Source organism: Dendrobates tinctorius, unplaced genomic scaffold, assembly GCF_039654945.1.
Source record: "Dendrobates tinctorius isolate UK_male_01 unplaced genomic scaffold, ASM3965494v1 ptg000325l, whole genome shotgun sequence".
Lineage (NCBI taxonomy): Eukaryota > Metazoa > Chordata > Amphibia > Anura > Dendrobatidae > Dendrobates > Dendrobates tinctorius.
Window position 1 is genome coordinate 83342 of NW_027361992.1, and position 19464 is coordinate 102805.

Sequence of the window (19464 nt, forward strand, 5' to 3'; positions counted from 1 at the left end):
CTGTAGGGGGCACATTACAGCTGTTAATCAATCTGAGAGTCAGAGAAGTTAGCAATGTTAAAGAGTAAAGGCCCCTTTACATTTAGCGATGCACCAGCGATCCCGACCACGATACGACCCGGTCAGGATCGCTGGTGCATCGCTAAATGGTCGCTAGTGAGCTGCCACACAGGCAGATCTCACATCGACATAGCAGCGATACAGCGGTCGATACTTACCCTTCAGACACGGCGATCCTGACGTCCTCCCGTCCGCGTCCACACGTCGCTCGTCGGCGCCAGCAGGAAGCCCAGCAAGAAGCGCCCGACGAGAAATGGAGCTGCGCGATCAGCGATGGACAGCGGGGGAGCCGGTCGGAGGTAAGTATCACACGTAGCGATATCGCTGCTGCGTCACCAAATCGGTGATGCTTTAGCGATATTGCTATGTGTAAAACCCCCTTAACAGTCAGTCTAAATATTATTTAATAAATCAGTGAAAAATATCACTGAAACGAGAAATCTGCTTCTTTCTCCTCCTGTGCTGATCTTTCTCTTTCTCTGTATTAATTGAAGACAGCCATTCCCATTATGGAGATCTGAGTTAAGTTAGTGCTTTTAAAATTATAGAGGGGGGGCTAGAGGCAGAAACAGACCTTGTCAGAGATGGATGTTGGGGTTTTCTGCTCACCTCAGCTCTTACCATCCTTTTACTTCTTTCTCTCAATTTCATGTTTTCCCATTAGCTTTTCCTCTGTATAATGGGATTGTGAAATGTTACTTGCTAGCAGAATATTTTCATGTAGACATATTGTGTGCAGATCAGCTCATTTCCTCTTAAAGCCTACATTCCTATGTTATGATTTTGGATTGTAACTTGCTTGCAGAATATTTTCATGTAGACATTTCGTGTGCAGATCAGCTCATTTCCACATGAAACATATGTTCCTATGTTCTCATTGTGGATTGTAACTTGCTTGCAGAATATTTTCATGTAGAAATATTGTATGCAGCTCATCTCATATTCACATTAAGCCTACATTCCTATGATCTTTCATCTGTACAGATTGCCATAGAGGAACACTACAAAGGAGACAATGTCATGATCTGCAATGTTCTGTGTTTTGGAGAAAGTGACTGCAGTAACACCTTGGAAGATGAAACTGACCCTCATATCCCTTGTCAAGCGCAGGTCTACAGAATTGCACGGCAGCATATTTATGCCATCCTGCTTGGTACTGGTAAGCATGGCAGTCAAGATAAAGGTCCAGCTACTCTCTCTGTTTATATTGGATCCATTTTGTTGGCCTTGAGATTTGGAGAAAGGCAGTATCCATGTTACTCATGTGATGGGATTGGTAGTAGTATTCTGCGCTGTATATTTACATAGCATTTCTACTTATTCTCCATGATGTGTATACCGATCTCAGCATTTAACCCCTCAGCCAAAGCAGCAATGGATGCGGCTGTGGAGTTTGAAATCGGGAAAGTTCTCCTACCATCATCTGATGTATGTGTAGCTCCCACAGCACAGAGGTGGGATGCCACTGTTTGTACTATGGCAATTGGAGGCCTAACAAACACCTTTATGTCTGCCATATTCTCATGCTTATTATAACCTTCCAAAAGGTCCACTAAGCTGCCTGTTATTGTATGGGTGCGTTATCATAAACTTATTTTTTGACTGTGTGCTGTCCATATAAAAGAAACGTACCTCACAGCACACAAGGACCAATAGTACTGAATGTATACATTCACATGAAATGTGAAAGAATTACAGCATGCGCTGATCAGGTTTGATGTACGGACTGTCTAGCGCACATAAATAGCACACAGCTCCTGTACCTGTCAACCGGAATACGGAGCCAATCACATCTGCAATTTGTGGATGTGACTAATCCAATAAATTTAGCAGCCATGTAAACTTAGTCTAACACTTGGTTTGGATGATGCACTACATTACATTACATAAGCAGTGCAGTGTATTATCGTGGTGATCAAAAGATCATATATATTCATGTTATCTTGTAAGACTAATATATTATTAAAAAATGAAAAGGACCTTTTTTAAATCAGAACTTTCAGCAAACTTTGCATAATTCAAATACAGGCGAATATCTGTTTTGTATTATATGTTTCTTTCTAAAAGACCCCTTTTCTACTCCCCCTGCAAACTGAATTTATCATTCACTCTAAAAAGACAGTTCAATTCCATCTTGCCCAGATAAGAGGGATTGCTAGCTGTCAGCCGTGTCAGTTGACATGGCCCAATATAGTATACAGAGAGGGGAAGGAGGAGGAAGGGGGAGAGTGAGGAAATAAGCAGTACAGGCAGCGCTGCCGCATGGCTCCCCCGATCCCCTTGTTTTATGCATGGCTCCCCCGATCCCCTCGTTTTATGCATGGCTTCCCTCCCCGTCCCATCTTGTATGCATGGCGGGGCTCCCCCATCCCATCCTTGTATGCATGGCTCCGCTTGTCTCCCCCCGTCCTCCCCATCCTCCGTCCTCCTTGCGCTGCCTCTGCACGTCCCTGCATCTCCGTTGTCCCTGCGGTAGCGCTGCCTGTACTCAGCTCATTAACGTAATGAATATGCACTCTCACCTATTGGAGTGGAGACGCGTGCATATTCATTACCTTCATGTGTGGTACCACGTGACCGCTGAGCACAAGAAATGCAGCCGCATCGGATAACGGAGATGCAGGGACGTTCAGCGACGACGCAAGGAGGGTGAGTATGATGTCACAGCTGCCGGCTCCTGCTGCTGCTCCGCTGCTACCATACCCCGCTGGCTTTCTGGACAATGACTCATGTATATTCCGAGGGGGGGGCATTTTCAGTACAAAAAAATGTGCTGAAAATCTCAGCTTATACACGAGTATATACGGTAAGTCATATAATGGCTAGATATAGTTTTATTCCTCAAGTACAGTGCCTTGCGAAAGTATTCGGCTCCCTGGAACTTTTCAACTTTTTCCCACATATCATGCTTCAAACGTAAAGATAACAAATGTAAATTTTTGGTGAAGAATCAACAATAAGTGGGACCCAATTGTGAAGTTGAACGAATTTTATTGGTTATTTTAAATTTTTGTGGAAATTCAAAAGTTGAAAAGTGGGGCGTGCAATATTATTCGGCCCCTTTACTTTCAGTGCAGCAAACTCACTCCAGAAGTTCTTCGTGGATCTCTGAATGATCCAATGTTGTCCTAAATGGCTAATGATGATAAATATAATCCACCTGTGTGTAATCATGTCTCCGTATAAATGCACTTGCTCTGTGACAGTCTCAGAGTTCTGTTTGAAGCACAGAGAGCATCATGAAGACCAAGGAACACAACAGGCAGGTCCGTGATACTGTTGTGGAGAAGTATAAAGCCGGATTTGGATACAAAATGATTTCCAAAACTTTAAACATCCCAAGGAGCACTGTGCAAGTGATCATATTGAAATGGAAGGAGTATCATACCACTGGAAATCTACTAAGACCCGACGGCCCTCTAAACTTTAATCTCAAACAAGGAGAAGACTGATCAGAGATGGCAGCCAAGAGACCCATGATCACTCTGGATGAACTGCAGAGATCTACAGCTGAGGTGGGACAGTGTGTTCATAAAACAACAATCAGTCATACACTGCACAAATCTGGCCTTTATGGAAGAGTGGCAAGAAGAAAGCTATTTCTCAAAGATATCCATAAAAAGTGTTGTTTAAAGTTTGCAACAAGCCACCTGGGAGACACACCAAACATGTGGAAGAAGGTGCTCTGGGCAGATGAAACCAAAATTGAACTTTTTGGCAACAATGCCAAACGATATGTTTGGCGTAAAGGCAACACAGCTCATCACCCTGAACACACCATCCCCACTGTCAAACATGGTGGTGGTAGCATCATGGTTTGCGCCTGCTTTTCTTCAGCAGGGACAGGGAAGATGGTTAAAATTGATGGTAAGATTGATGGAGCCAAATACAGGACCATTCATGAAGAAAACCTGTTGGAGTCTGCAAAAGACCTGAGACTGGGACGGAGATTTGTCTTCCAACAAGACAATGATCCCAAACATAAAGCAAAATCTACAATGGAATGATTCACAAATAAACGTATCCCGGTGTTAGAATGGCCAAGTCAAAGTCCAGACCTAATTCCAATCGAGAATCTGTGGAAAGAGCTGAAAACTGCTGTTCGCAAACGATCTCCATCAAACCTCACTGAGCTCGAGCTGTTTGCCAAGGAAGAATGGGCAAGAATTTCAGTCTCTCGATGTACAAAACTGATAGAGACATACCCCAAGCGACTTGCAGCTGTAATCGCAGCAAAAGGTGGCGCAACAAAGTATTAAGTTAAAGGGGCTGAATAATATTGCACGCCCCACTTTTCAGTTTTTGACTTTCCACAAAAATTTAAAATAACCAATAAATTTTGTTCAGCTTCACAATTGTGTCCCACTTGTTGATTCTTCACCAAAAATTTACATTTGGTCTCTTTATGTTTGAAGCATGATATGTGGGAAAAGGTTGAAAAGTTCCAGGGGGCCGAATACTTTCGCAACGCACTGTACATACACAGAAGACCGCTTTTTCTGAAAGTTACTTGACAATAAATTTACCCTTCAATTTTTAAAAGCAAAACAAATCTTACAGCCCAGATTTTCTGACAAAAATTGTTTAGTTTGTTTATAAAGCACTTTCCCCTAAAATATTCAGATTTTGGTATTTCCTTGTTTGTAATAACATCTATTATTAATTATGTCAATATTTCTTCTAGAATTGCTGTTTTTGCTCATTCCGCCTTACAAAAATTTGAATTAAAAGGTTATTTTTAAAAAATAATTTTCTTGTGCAGAAGAAGTCAACCAACTATATACTGTAAATTTGGTATCATCATAATTATCGACCTGTGCAATAACATGGTGAATGTTGGAAAAAAAATCTAGATTTATTGCCAGTCTTTTGTTCATCTCTCCTACCAACAAATGGAATATAAAGTTGTATGTACCTCAAAATGAGATCAATGGAAAAAAAACAGCTTGTCCCCCCAAAAAGCAAGCCCCTTAGGGTGTGTGCACACGCTGCGGATTCTGTTGCGGTTCCGCAGTGGTTTTGGCCGCTGCGGGTCCGCAGCAGTTTTTCCTGCGGTGTACAGTACCATTATTCCCTATGGGAATAAAAAACCGCAGTGCAGACGGTGCGGATTTTTCCGCGGTTTTGAAACCGCAGAAAGAATTGACATGTCAATTCTTTCTGCGGATTCCGCTGCGGTTTGCCATCTCCTCCATTGTGGAGGTGATAAACCGCAGGGCAAAACCGCAGAGCAATCCGCAGGTAAAACCGCAGGTCTTTTGACCTGCAGATTTACCTGTGGATTTTACAAAATCCGCGCGGCCAAATCCGCACTGCAATCCGCAGCGTGTGCACGTACCCTTATTCCTAATACTTTCTGCAGAAAAATTAACAAAATGTTGATGACAGTCTAAGGCAACACCTAAAAAAATGATTTTGTTTAAAAAGTGATTTTTGTGTGCAGAAAAATGTAAGACATAAAAAACTATATACAGATAGTCTTGTGGTTGTGAAATTGAACCACAGAATAAAATGAACATGCAATTATTACTCATTCATTGGGTAGTTAGTTTCCCAGATGAGAAAAGCAATCAGAGTTTCTTCAGTGGTTTTGATCAGGCTGTCATCAGAGTTGGGCAGTGTCAGTTTTTACCAACATAGTTTGGTTAGAGTTTCATTAGTTTTACTCAAATGGAGAAAAAAAGTCTCCAGCTTCTATCAAACAGTGCATGAAAAATACACAGCACACGGATGGTATCTGAGTGCTACCGATATATTCAGTGACCTATAGACTTCCATTGGTGAGTAGGAATCGACATTTGGATCAATATCACGCAACTTTGTGTTTTGTGTTGTCCACTACCCCATAGAATATCATAAGCACATATTCTGTCTGTGAAAAATAAGTAAAAGCTGATGCATGAATGAGCTATTAAGCTGTCTGATGACTTGTGTGTTAAAAAAGGTAAAGAAGCAGTATAATGTGTACTACAAAATGACATAATTACAGTAAAGCTACAGCTTGCCATGCAGAAAATAAGTCACCACAAAGCTCCAAGGACCGAAAGATGTAAAACTTAAGATAGGACATCAACATTGGGTGGGTGGAAATCCAATACCTAGCATCACTATTTATCAGCTGTTAGCAGGTCCCCTGGCAGTATAGCGGCGCGACACCACAGCAGCACATATTGTGCAGTGGGTTCTGTATGATCTGCAAACCACCGATCAGTGATGGTCCTAGATGAGCTACACTAAGGATAAGCAATCAATATAAAAGTCCCGGACAACACCTTTTCACGACATGTGCCGTACATGTACTTCGCATGTCTTGACCCTCATTTTGATATGAGCTCCGACTCTGGGCATCTTACCCGGAACACGTTAGCTGTTTTGAACAGCTGACATGTGCCCCTAACAGCCGTGGGTGGAATTGCAATCCACCTGCGGCTGTTAACCTGTTAAATGCCGCTGTTAGTCTCTGACAGCGGCATTCAATGTAATTCCGCCGGATATGCATCACTAATCCCACCCATCGGGGCCCGTGTCACGTGACCTCGTGACGCAAATGGGTTGGCATGACAACCTGTGGTCAGCAGCATACCCCTGTGGTTGTCATTGCCGGATTGTTATGAGCGCCGCCCAGTGGTCGGCACTCATAGCAAGTGAGCATTTCTGCTACACACAGGCGATCTGATCATCGTCTGTGTGTAGCAGAGGCGATCAGGTTATCCCATCTTCTAGTCTCCCATGGAGATTATTGAAGCAAATGAAAAGTAAAAAAAAAAATTAAGTTCAAATCACCCCCTATTTGCCCCATTCAAAATAAAACAAAAAAAATAAAAATACACATATTTGATATTGTCGTGTTCAGAATTGCCCAATTTATCAAGATATAAAAAGAATTAATCCAATTTGTAAACGGCGTAGCAAAATAAAAGGTCAAAATGCCATAATTATTTTTTTTTTGGTCGCCGCAACATTACATTAAAATGCAATAACGGGCTATTAAAAGATTTTATCTGCACCAAAATGGTATCAGCCCTAACCCAACCCGAGATCACGAAAAATGGAGATGCTACGGGTCTCGGAAAATGACGCAATTATACACTGGGTGCAGAATTATTAGTCAAATGAGTATTTTGATCACATCATCCTTTTTATACATGTTGTCCTACTGCAAGCTGTATAGGCTTGAAAGCCAACTGCCAATTATGTAAATCGGGTGATTTGCATCCCTGTAATGAGGAGGGGTGTGGTCTAATGACATCAACACCCTATATAAGGTGTGCTTAATTATTAGGCAACTTCCTTTCCTTTGGCAAAATGGGTCCGAAGAAAGATTTGACGGACTCTGAAAAGTCAAAAATTGTGAGATGTCTTGCAGAGGGATGCAGCAGTCTTGAAATTGCCAAACTTTTGAAGCGTGATCACCGAACAATCAAGCGTTTCATGGCAAATATCCAGCAGGGTCGCAAGAAGCGTGTTGATAAAAAAAAGGCGCAAAATAACTGCCCATGAATTGAGAAAAATCAAGCATGAAGATGCCATTTGCCACCAGTTTTGCCATATTTCAGAGCTGCAATGTTACTGGAGTATCAAAAAGCACAAGGTGTGCCATACTCAGGGACATGGCCAAGGTAAGGAAGGCTGAAAAACGACCTCCTTTCAACAAGAAACATAAGATAAAACGTCAAGACTGGGCCAAGAAATATCTTAAGACTGATTTTTCTAAGGTTTTATGGACTGATGAAATGAGAGTGACTCTTGATTGGCCAGATGGATGGGCCCAAGGCTGGATCAGTAAAGGGCAGAGAGCTCCACTCCGACTCAGATGCCAACAAGGTGGAGGTGGGGTACTGGTATGGGCTGTTATCATCAAAGATGAACTTGTGGGACCTTTTTGGGTTGAGGATGGAGTGAAGCTCAACTGCCAGACCTACTGGCAGTTTCTGGAAGACACCTTCTTCAAGCAGTGGTACAGAAAGAAGTCGGTATCATTCAAGAAAAACATGATTTTCATGCAGGACAATGCTCCATCACATGCATCCAAACACTCCACAGCGTGGCTGCCCAGTAAAGGTCTAAAAGAAGAAAAAATAATGACATGGCCCCCTTGTTCACCTGATCTGAACCCCATAGAGAACCTGTGGTCCCTCATAAAATGTGAGATCTACATGGAGTCAAAACATTACACCTCTGGGGACAGTGTCTGGGAGGCTGTGGTGGCTGCGGCACGCAATGTTGATCGTAAACAGATCAAGCAGCTGACAGAATCTATGGATGGAAGGCTTTTGAGTGTCGTTGTAAAGAAAGGTGGCTATATTGGTCACTGATTTTTTTTTTTTTTGTTTTGTTTTTGAGTGTCAGAAATGTTTATTCCTAAATTTTGTGTTGCTCTATTGGTTTACCTGGTGAAAATAAACAAGTGAGATGGGTATATATTTGGTTTTTATTAAGTTGCCTAATAATTCTGCAAAGTAATAGTTACCTGCACAAACAGATATCCTCATAAAATAGCCAAATCTAAAAAAAAAACCCACTCCAACTTCCAAAAATATTAAGCTTTGATATTTAAGAGTCTCTTGGGTTGATTGAGAACATAGTTGTTATTCAATAATAAAAAGAATTCTCTCAAATACAACTTGCCTAATAATTCTGCACAGTGTGTGTGTGTGTGTGTGTGTGTGTATATATATATATACAGTCATATGTAAAAGTTTGGGCACCCCTATTAATGTTAACCTTTTTTCTTTATAACAATTTTGGTTTTTGCAACAGCTATAATATACACAGTGACACCATCTGCAGCAAGATGATGCTGCAGGTCTTTGGAGATGGTCTGTGGATTGTCCTTGACTGTTCTCACCATTCTTCTTCTCTGCCTTTCTGATATTTTTCTTGGCCTGCCACTTCTGGGCTTAACAAGAACTGTACCTGTGTTCTTCCATTTCCTTACTATGTTCCTCACAGTGGAAACTGACAGGTTAAATCTCTGAGACAACTTTTTGTATCCTTCCCCTGAAAAGCTATGTTGAATAATCTTTGTTTTCAGATCATTTGAGAGTTGTTTTGAGGAGCCCATGATGCCACTCTTCATAGGAGAATCAAATAGGAGAACTACTTGCAAGTGGCCACTTGAAATACCTTTTCTCATGATTTGATACACCTGGCTATGAAGTTCAAAGCTCAGTGAGGTTACAAAACCAATTTAGTGCTTCAGGGAGTCAGTAAAAAATAGTTGGGAGTGTTCAAATCAAGAAAATGATAAGGGTGCCCATACTTTTGCACTGGTCAAATTTTGTTTAAATGCAGATTGCACATTTTCTGTTAGTACAATAAACCTCATTTGAATCCAGAAATATAACTGAGTCCATCAGTTATTAGATATATGAAACTGAAATAGTTGTTGCAAAAACCAAAATTGTTATGAAGAAAAAGGTTAACATTAATAGGGGTGCCCAAACTTTTACATATGACTGTATATGTATATATATATATATATATACACAGTCATGGCCAAAAGTATTGACACCCCTGCAATTCTGTCAGATAATATTCAGTTTCTTCCTGAAAATGATTGCAAACACAAATTCTTTGGTATTATTATCTTCATTTAATTTGTCTTAAATGAAAAAACACAAAAGAGAATGAAGCAAAAAGCAAAACATTGATCATTTTACACAAAACTCCAAAAATGGGCCGGACAAAAGTATTGGCAAACTCAGCCTAATACTTGGTTGCACAACCTTTAGCCAAAATAACTGCGACCAACCGCTTCCGGTAACCATCAATGAGTTTCTTACAATGCTCTGCTGGAATTTTAGACCATTCTTCTTTGGCAAACTACTCCAGGTCCCTGATATTTGAAGGGTGCCTTCTCCAAACTTGCTTTTTAGATTTCTCCACAGGTGTTCTATGGGATTCAGGTCTGGACTCATTGCTGGCCACCTTAGAAGTCTCCAGTGCTTTCTCTCAAACCATTTTCTAGTGCTTTTTGAAGTGTGTTTTGGGTTATTGTCCTGCTGGAAGACCCATGACCTCTGAGGGAGACCCAGCTTTCTCACACTGGGCCCTAAATTATGCTGCAAAATTTGTTGATAGTCTTCTGACTTCATAATGCCATGCACACGGTCAAGCAGTCCAGTGCCAGAGGCAGCAAAGCAACCCCAAAACATCAGGGAACCTCCGCCATGTTTGACTGTAGGGACCGTGTACTTTTCTTTGAATGCCTCTTTTTTCTCCTGTAAACTCTGTTGATGCTTTTGCCCTAAAAGCTCTACTTTTGTCTCATCTGACCAGAGAACATTCTTCCAAAATGTTTTAGGCTTTTTCAGGTAAGTTTTGGCAAACTCCAGCCTGGCTTTTTTATGTCTCGGGGTAAGAAGTGGAGTCTTCCTGGGTCTCCTACCATACAGTCCCTTTTCATTCAGATGCCGACGGATAGTACGGGTTGACACCGTTGTACCCTCGGACTGCAGGGCAGCTTGAACTTGTTTGGATGTTAGTGGAGGTTCTTTATCCAACATCCGCACAATCTTGCGTTGAAATCTCTTGTCAATTTTCTTTTCCGGCCACATCTAGGGAGGTTAGCCACAGTGCCATGGGCTTTAAACTTCTTGATGACATTGCACACGGTAGACACAGGAACATTCAGGTCTTTGGAGATGGACTTGTAGCCTTGAGATTGCTCATGCTTCCTCACAATTTGGTTTCTCAAGTCCTCAGACAGTTCTTTGGTCTTCTTTCTTTTCTCCATGCTCAATGTGGTACACACAAGGACACAGGACAGAGGTTGAGTCAACTTTAATCCATGTCAACTGGCTGCAAGTGTGATTTAGTTATTGCTAACACCTGTTAGGTGCCACAGGTAAGTTATAGGTGCTGTTAATTACACAAATTAGAGAAGCATCACAAGATTTTTCGAACAGTGCCAATACTTTTGTCCACCCTCTTTGTTATGTTTGGTGTGGAATTATATCCAATTTGGCTTTAGGACAATTCTTTTTGTGTTTTTTCATTTAAGACAAATTAATTGAAGATAATAATACCAAAGAATTTGTGTTTGCAATCATTTTCAGGAAGAAACTGAGTATTATCTGACAGAATTGCAGGGGTGTCAATACTTTTGGCCATGACTGTGTATATATATATATATATATATATATATATATATATATATATATATATAGATGTAGATATATATATATATATATATATATATATATATATATATATAGTATACAGACCAAAAGTTTGGACACACCTTCTCATTCAAATAGTTTTCTTTATTTTCATGACAATGAAAATTGTAGATTCACTCTGAAGGCATCAAAACTGTGAATTAACACATGTGGAATTATATAATTAACAAAAAAGTGTGAAACAACTGAAAATATGTCTTATATTCTAGGTTCTTCAAAGTAGCCACCTTTTGCTTTGATTACTGCTTCGCACACTCTTGGTATTCTCTTGATGAGCTTCAAGAGGTAGTCACCAGAAATGGTCTTCCAACAGTCTTGAAGGAGTTCCCAGAGATGCTTAGCACTTGTTGGCCCTTTTGCCTTCACTCTGCGGTCCAGCTCACCCCAAACCATCTCGATTGGGTTCAGGTCTGGTGACTGTGGAGGCCAGGTCATCTGGCGTAGCACCTCATCACTCTCCTTCTTGGTCAAATAGCCCTTACACAGCCTGGAGGTGTGTTTGGGGTCATTGTCCTGTTGAAAAATAAATGATGGTCCAACTAAACGCAAACCGGATGGAATAGCATGCCACTGCAAGATGCTGTGGTAGCCATGCTGTTTCAGTATGCCTTCAATTTTGAATAAATCCCCCACACCAGCTCACCTCCTCCTCCATGCTTCACGGTGGAAACCAGGCATGTAGAGTCCATTCGTTCACCATTTCTGCGTCGCACAAAGACACGGTGGTTGGAACCAAAGATCTCAAATTTGGACTTATCAGACCAAAGCACAGATTTCCACTGGTCTAATGTCCATTCCTTGTGTTCTTTAGCCCAAACAAGTCTCTTCTGCTTGTTGCCTGTCCATAGCAGTGGTTTCCTAGCAGCTATTTTACCATGAAGGCCTGCTGCACCAAGTCTCTTAACAGTTGTAGAGATGTGTCTGCTGCTAGAACTCTGTGTGGCATTGACCTGGTCTCTAATCTGAGCTGCTGTTAACCTGCGATTTCTGAGGCTGGTGACTCGGATGAACTTATCCTCCGCAGCAGAGGTGACTCTTGGTCCTTTCCTGGGGCGGTCCTCATGTGAGCCAGTTTCTTTGTAGCGCTTGATGGTTTTTGCCACTGCGCTTGGGGACACTTTCAAAGTTTTCCCAATTTTTCGGACTAACCTTCATTTCTTAAAGTAATGATGGCCACTCGTTATTCTTTACTTAGCTGCTTTTTTCTTGCCATAATACAAATTCTAACAGTCTATTCAGTAGGACTATCACCTGTGTATCCACCAGACTTCTGCACAGCACAACTGATGGTCCCAACCCCATTTATAAGACAATAAATCCCACTTATTAAACCTGACAGGGCACACCTGTGAAGTGAAAACCATTTCCGGTGACTACCTCTTGAAGCTCATCAAGATAATGCCATGAGTGTGCAAAGCAGTATTCAAAGCAAAAGGTGGCTACTTTGAAGAATCTAGAATATAAGACATATTTTCAGTTGTTTCACACTTTTTTGTTAATTATATAATTCCACATGTGTTAATTCATAGTTTTGATACCTTCAGAGCGAATCTACAGTTTTCATTGTCATGAAAATAAAGAAAACTCTTTTTGAATGAGAAGGTGTGTCCAATCTTTTGGTCTGTACTGTGTGTGTTTGTGTAAATATATATAATTTTTTTTTTTTGACAAATTTTAGATTTTTTTTTACCACTTAAATAAAAAAAGAACTTAGACATGTTTAGTATCTACGAACTTGCAGTGACCTGACCTGGAGAATCATAATGGCAGGTCAGTTTGGTGAACATGTTAAAAAAGCAAACAAACACAAAAACTTATGGAATTGCACTTTCTTGCAATTTCACCGCACTTGGAATTTTTTTCCCGTTTTTCATGGTAAAATCAATAACGCCATTCAAAAGTACAACTTGTCCCGCAAAAAAAAACAATCCCTCACATGCCCATATTGATGGAATAATAAAAAAGGTATGGAGAGCAAAAAACAGAAACACAAAAACGAAAATGGGCTGCGGCGTGAAGGGGTTAAAAACAGTGCCAGTTTTTATTGGACTTTGTTTTGTATTGCACAAAAGCTGCATTCACTTACATGGGGATGTGCTGTAATAGCTGTCACAGCCAATGGGCTAGGTTTCTAAGTGAAGCGTTGCTTAGTCGCTTGCTGCTCCTGCATTATATAGGGGCAGAGCCCCAATTCCAGATATGTATAACTTGATAAGCTGCTTGGTGCAATTTTGATAAAATCCCTGTTTTCTCTGCTGCAGATCTAGCAGTTCTCTAAATGCTGAGCGCTTTATAACCCCACCTACACCACTGATTGGCAGCTCAGTGTACACAGAAATCTTCCAATCAGTGGTGTGGGCGGGGTTATACAGAGCTCATGAATAGGGAGGACAACATGGTATCAGGTATGCTAGTCCTCTAGTGTTAATCTCCTACTGACAAAATTGTTGTCTTATCAAAACTATAGCAAGCAGCTCAGTAAGTAACAGATCGCTGGAACCTGGGTCTTTGTCTCTTCTTTACGTTGCTCTCAGATTAGGTGGCAAATACCTGGTGACAGATTCCGATTTGATGTATATTTACATCCTTCCACGTGAGATGTTTTGAAGTCATACCTGACAAGGAAAGGTTGTTCTCCTGTATACATGTGAAGCAATGCCCTATTCTACGTATGCACCTGGTCGTGCCATAGTCATGATGTGTAGAGGTGGCAGGGCCTAACACAACAATCTGAGAGGAAACTTCTGCATGCTTGATGGGAGCCGTGCATTTCTTTGCACTTACATCAGTGTTTTCTTATTATGTCTGCGGAGCTGGGACTCACTTTACTGATGTATAGGGGATTGTTGTATTGTTAAGTAAACCCTTCAGCAGGAAAATGTCTTATCTTTCATCGGTGTAACACAGGCGTTAATGACTCGCACTGTAAGTTAAACATGTTCGTTTTATGTTTTTCCTCCCACAAGAAATTGAGGAATATTCCGAGGTGTTTTCATGGATGTGTTAGGCTCAGCCGTGTTTCCAGCAATTGTTGTCAAGACTCCACTGAAATGTACAATTAGTGTTGATGGGGCTACAATAACATTAAACCATCTGTCTATTTGGATCGGAAATCTAGAGGACTGGTCAAATAAACAGAGCAAGTAGACTAAGGCCCCTAATCATCATTTGTGGAGGTTGTTAAATCACTTTTCTTTTTTGCCTTTGGTGTTCATTGTCGTTTTTTGTGCCAAATTCTTCAAAATGGTTCAACAGGGTTAAGAGTTCTGCCGAAGTAAAAATGTTTTTTATTGCCTTTAACTACCTTTGAACTGCCAAAAAAAGCTAAACATCCAGGCAGTCCTCATTCTATTCTGCAGTGACATTCTAAAACATCTATGCATAGTGGGAGATGCATGCACCTGTACAGCTGTGGGAGGTGAGCACTATATCGAGAAGAAAGATACGGTTTATTACCATCTCTGACTTCCTGATCGCTATGTAAACAGCACTGAATAAGCTCTGTGCATACAGTAATGGGAAGGACTAGCGGCGCTTCCTCCTCTGGACTCAGTGGTCATGCGATCGCTGGGTATAGGAAGGAAGCAGGAGCTCATCGGTTCTAGGAGACCCGGTCAAGTCATCTATGAGGAGGCTTCATTTCCCCTCTAACTGGGTCTAATATACCAGTTACAGGAGAAAACTGATGAAAAAAAGGATTTAATTGATGAAATAGCCACCACAAGGTATTTTATGATCTTCTAGGAACCCCAATATGTGAAATAAAAGAAAAATAAAAAGGAGATAAAAATAATAAAAAAAACTCACTGCCAATCAAAAGCGCTGTTACGAATGCAGCCCACATCATAAAAAACTGTGTTGAATGTATAACAATAATTGTTACAGAAAGGAGTAAAATGTTAAAATGTATTACAGTGGTATTTTGTGGTCATAAAAAATGAGCAAAATGGATACTTATTTTCCCACCGATATCAGCTAATTGTGCAAAAAAATGAAAAAGAGAGCATGAATATAGCATAAAAATTAAACCCCACGCGAAGAAAAAAATGCAAAAATGATTTGAGTATTCAAACAAGAAACAGCTCTTTAAACCCCGTGTGCGAATTAACAAAAATGGGCCTGGTCCTTAAAGGATAACTGTGGTTTACAATTTTATGTCATAAATCAATAGTACACGTGAAAATAAGCAACTTTATAATATATCTTATCAGAGAAATCTGCTTCTTTCTCTGCCAGAATTGATCGGTCATTATCAAAATTCTCAATTCTGAGGTAAAATCTGTATTCAGTGAAGACACTCTCCCATTAGAGAGGAGATGTCGGCTGGTGCTGGTGAGATTCTACCACTCATAGTGGTGGGATTAAGCATTAGTGGGCCCATCGTAATAAGCCCCTGCCATGACCACAGCTTCTCGAGCACTACTAGTAATAATAGTTACTGCTGTTTGGTATCTGTCTGTTTGATCAGTTCTTGTATTTCTCTACTTCTAGGTTCTCCAGATAAATGTGCTGGGGTCCATGAATGGTATGTATACCACGGAAATATGCTGGAGAAACCAGAGTTTGTTCCCGCAGTTCCACTTTCCATAGCAGGTGAGATATCACAATTAGTTTTTTCCCCTCTTTTTTTAAAAGTAATGGTAAAGTGATTGGAACACTACAGTGACCAAAAAGTGGTCCTCTAATGATCCTCTGATTTGGAGTCTTCTGAGAAGCTGCCCGCTGACTTAACAGCTCTTTTTTCTAGCAATCTCTACAAATGTTATGTACGTGTCTGTATTTCATGAGTATTTTACATCAGTATGTCTAAGGGTACCGTTACACTTAGCGATGCACCAGCGATCCCAACAACGATATGGATCGCTGGTGCATCGCTAAGTGGTCGCTAGTGAGCTGCCACACAGGCAGATCTCACCAGCGACATCGCAGGGGTCGGGCGTCGCTACTTACCTGTCACACCAGGCGATCCTGACGTCCTCCCGCCCGCGTCCACGCGTCGCTTGTCGGCGCCACAGGAAGCGCCCGACGACAAATGGTCCAGGACCTTCTCGCGCGATCAGCGATAACCAGCGGGGAAGCCGGTCGGAGGTAAGTATCACATGTAGCGTTATGGCTAGCAATATCACTTCTACGTCACAAAACCAGTGACGATACAGCGATATTGCTCGCGATATCGCTATGTGTAAGGGTACCGTTACACTTAGCGATGCACCAGTGATCCCGACAGCGATATGGATCGCTGGTGCATCGCTAAGTGGTCGCTAGTGAGCTGCCACACAGGCAGATCTCACCAGCGACATAGCAGGGGTCGCTACTTACCTGTCAGACGCGGCGATCCTGACGTCCTCCCGCCGGCGTCCACACGTCGCTCGTCGTCGCCACAGGAAGCGTCCGACGAGAAATGGTCCAGGAACTTCTCGCGCGATCAGCGATAACCAGCGAGGGAGCCGGTCGGAGGTAAGTATGACATGTAGCGATATCGCTAGCAATATCACTGCTACGTCACAAAACCAGTGACGTTACAGCGATATCGCTATGTGTAAGGGTACCGTTACACTTAGCGATGCACCAGCGATCCCGACAACGATATGGATCGCTGTTGCATCGCTAAGTGGTCGCTAGTGAGCTGCCACACAGGCAGATCTCACCAGCGGCATAGCAGGGGTCGGGGGTCGCTACTTACCTGTCAGACGTGGCGATCCTGATGTCCTCCCGCCCGCGTCGGCGCCACAGGAAGTGCCCGACGAGAAATTGTCCAGGACCTTCTTGCGCGATCAGCGATAACCAGCGGGGGAGCCAGTCGGAGGTAAGTATCACACATAGCGATATCGCTAGCAATATCACTGCTACGTTGCAAAACTAGTGACATTACAGCGATATTGCTAGCGATATCGCTATGTGTAACGGGCCCTTAAGCCAAAACCAGGAGAGGAACAATCAGAGGAAAAGTATAATAGAAACTCGTCACCACTTCTGCATTTATCACCCACTCCTGGTTTTGGCTCCCAAATACTGAGGTAAAAAACTCACATAATACTCCATGTGTGAACTTGGCGTAAACTCGAACTCGCCAAGTTTTTCAAGCGGAAGCCGTTTCAGGAAACTCTGGTGTCTTTTTTGGTCGTTTCCTGAGCGTTTTTCCAACTATTTGGCGATTGGCGAGTTTTTGGAATGTTTTCCTGTGGTTTCTGTGAGGTCTATTTTACTGTTGTTTTACAGTAATTTTTTCACTCCATTGAATCATGAAGAAACCACTAACATTTTTTCCTAAGCAAAAGTCATGTCAAAATGCTCCAAAAGATTTAAGGACATCTTCTGTGTTTTCCCATAGACTTGTGTCACATAGTGCAGAGTGTCTTCTGAGCAGAAAACGCAGAAAGAATAAGGCTAAGTGCACACGTACCGGAACTCTCGCGGAAATTCCCGCGAGAATTCCCGAATTCCATTCCGCGGGAAAATCGCATTTTAAATTCCCGCGATTTTCCCGCGGAAAAACTAGCATTTTGCAAGCGTAATTAGCTTGCAGAATACTAGCGTTCTCCAAGCGATCTGGAGCATCGCTTGGAGAACTGATTGACAGGTTGGTCACACTCGTCAAACAGTGTTTGACGAGTGTGACCAACTTTTTACTACTGAGGCCGCCTATGCGGCATCAATAGTAAAAGATAGAATGTAAAAAAAAAATAAAAAATGGTGTTATTCTTACCCTCCGACGTCCCGCGCATCCGTTCCCAGTAATCCTTTGCGAAAATGCCCGCGATGACGTCAGTTCTCGCGAGATCGCGACGTCTCGCGAATGACCGCGAGACTTCGCGATCTCGCGAGAACGGACGCCATCGCGGGCATTTTCGCAAAGGATTACTGGGAACGGGAGCGTGGAGAGAGGCGGGAATGCTGCGCGGGACGCCGGAAGGTAAGAATAACAATATTTTTTATTTTAAAATTCTATTTTTTACAGGGATATGGTACCCAAAGCCCGGAGGACAGTCTTCTCTCCTCCGGACCGTGGGTACCATCCACAAATGTTCTGCTTACTTTCCGCATGTTGTGCACAGCCACATGCGGAAAGTAAGTGGAACAATGCATTCCTATGGGTGCGGGATCGCCGCGATTCCGCAAATTAATGAGCATGCTGCGTTTTTTACCGCAAAGCGATTCCGCCGCGGTAAAAACCGCAGCATTAGCACAGCATTGCGGAATCCCATAGGAATGCATGGGATGCTTATTTTTCACGTTTTCGCGGCAAAATCGCGCGGTTAAAACCGCCGCGGAAACGCGAAAAAAACGCCACGTGTGAACTCAGCCTAATTGTGGTACTTCTTGGCGTTTTTAGAAATCTGAAGTGGTTTAAAGCCTGATCATATGCAGAGCATATAGAAATGTATATGTTCATTCTTTTAAGCATTTTCTTTAATTTTGAAAACTGTACATATGTTCTGATTTCAGTTTCCGTTGTCTGATTTCAAACCAACAATATCATATCAGAAACTTCTCTTGTGTAAGCAGTAATAGAGATGTTGGATTCTGGCTAGGATCTTTAGCTAAATCAGCATCAGCCATTGCAGGTGATTTACGAGCTGTGGATAGTCTGATCAGCTGTTGATTGACAGCTTTCTGGTGACTGGCTGCCACTGTCAGGTGACATGAAGAGCATGTCATCAAGGAACCATCCGAGGACATACTCTTCTAGTCAACTGATTGCTGCAGCCAAACACTGGTTACAGACCTGCTCTGACTACAGAACGGAGCAGGCATCGCTTCTGAAGCTGTCAAAGACCTACAGAGCGGCCTACACTAGTCCCTTTTTTATTTTAAGCTTATCCATGCCGTGAAGTGGCTATCCAATACTTAGACAACGCTTTTGAAATGTTGTTGAACCCCTTTGTAGAAAGGCTTCCACACTGGCGCCATTTCAGCATCTGGTCTCCCGGTGCTTGCATGACATTGTTATGCAATTTGAGCACTGCAGCCAATCAGTGGCTACTAATGGGCTGCAGCGCTCACACTTCCCTTGTATGAAATTCTGATGAGCTATAGAAGTGTGAGTGAAACGGCCCACTAGCAGTTACTGATTGGCTGAGAGATCCGACACCTACATCGCTGGTACGACTCCGGTGTGGAAGGGTAGTATAAGGTTTTTTTTTTTATTTTACACTGGGGAATACAGTATATAAGAAGAGGTTGTTGACTAGTGGACAATCTCTTGAAAATGTTTTTCTCT

General features: G+C 42.1%; 1 protein-coding gene across 3 annotated transcripts in view; it reads left to right on the plus strand.

The window, feature by feature from the left end:
• The window catches only part of LOC141074138 (constitutive coactivator of peroxisome proliferator-activated receptor gamma-like), a 237761-nt gene that overhangs the window by 21685 nt on the left and 196612 nt on the right, over positions 1–19464 (plus strand). For all 3 annotated transcript variants that reach the window (XM_073561674.1, XM_073561673.1, XM_073561675.1), the window contains exons 3-4: positions 1045–1219; positions 15735–15836. In XM_073561674.1, coding sequence (XP_073417775.1) covers positions 1045–1219; positions 15735–15836 — 277 coding nt within the window. The remainder of the gene's footprint in view (positions 1–1044; positions 1220–15734; positions 15837–19464) is intronic.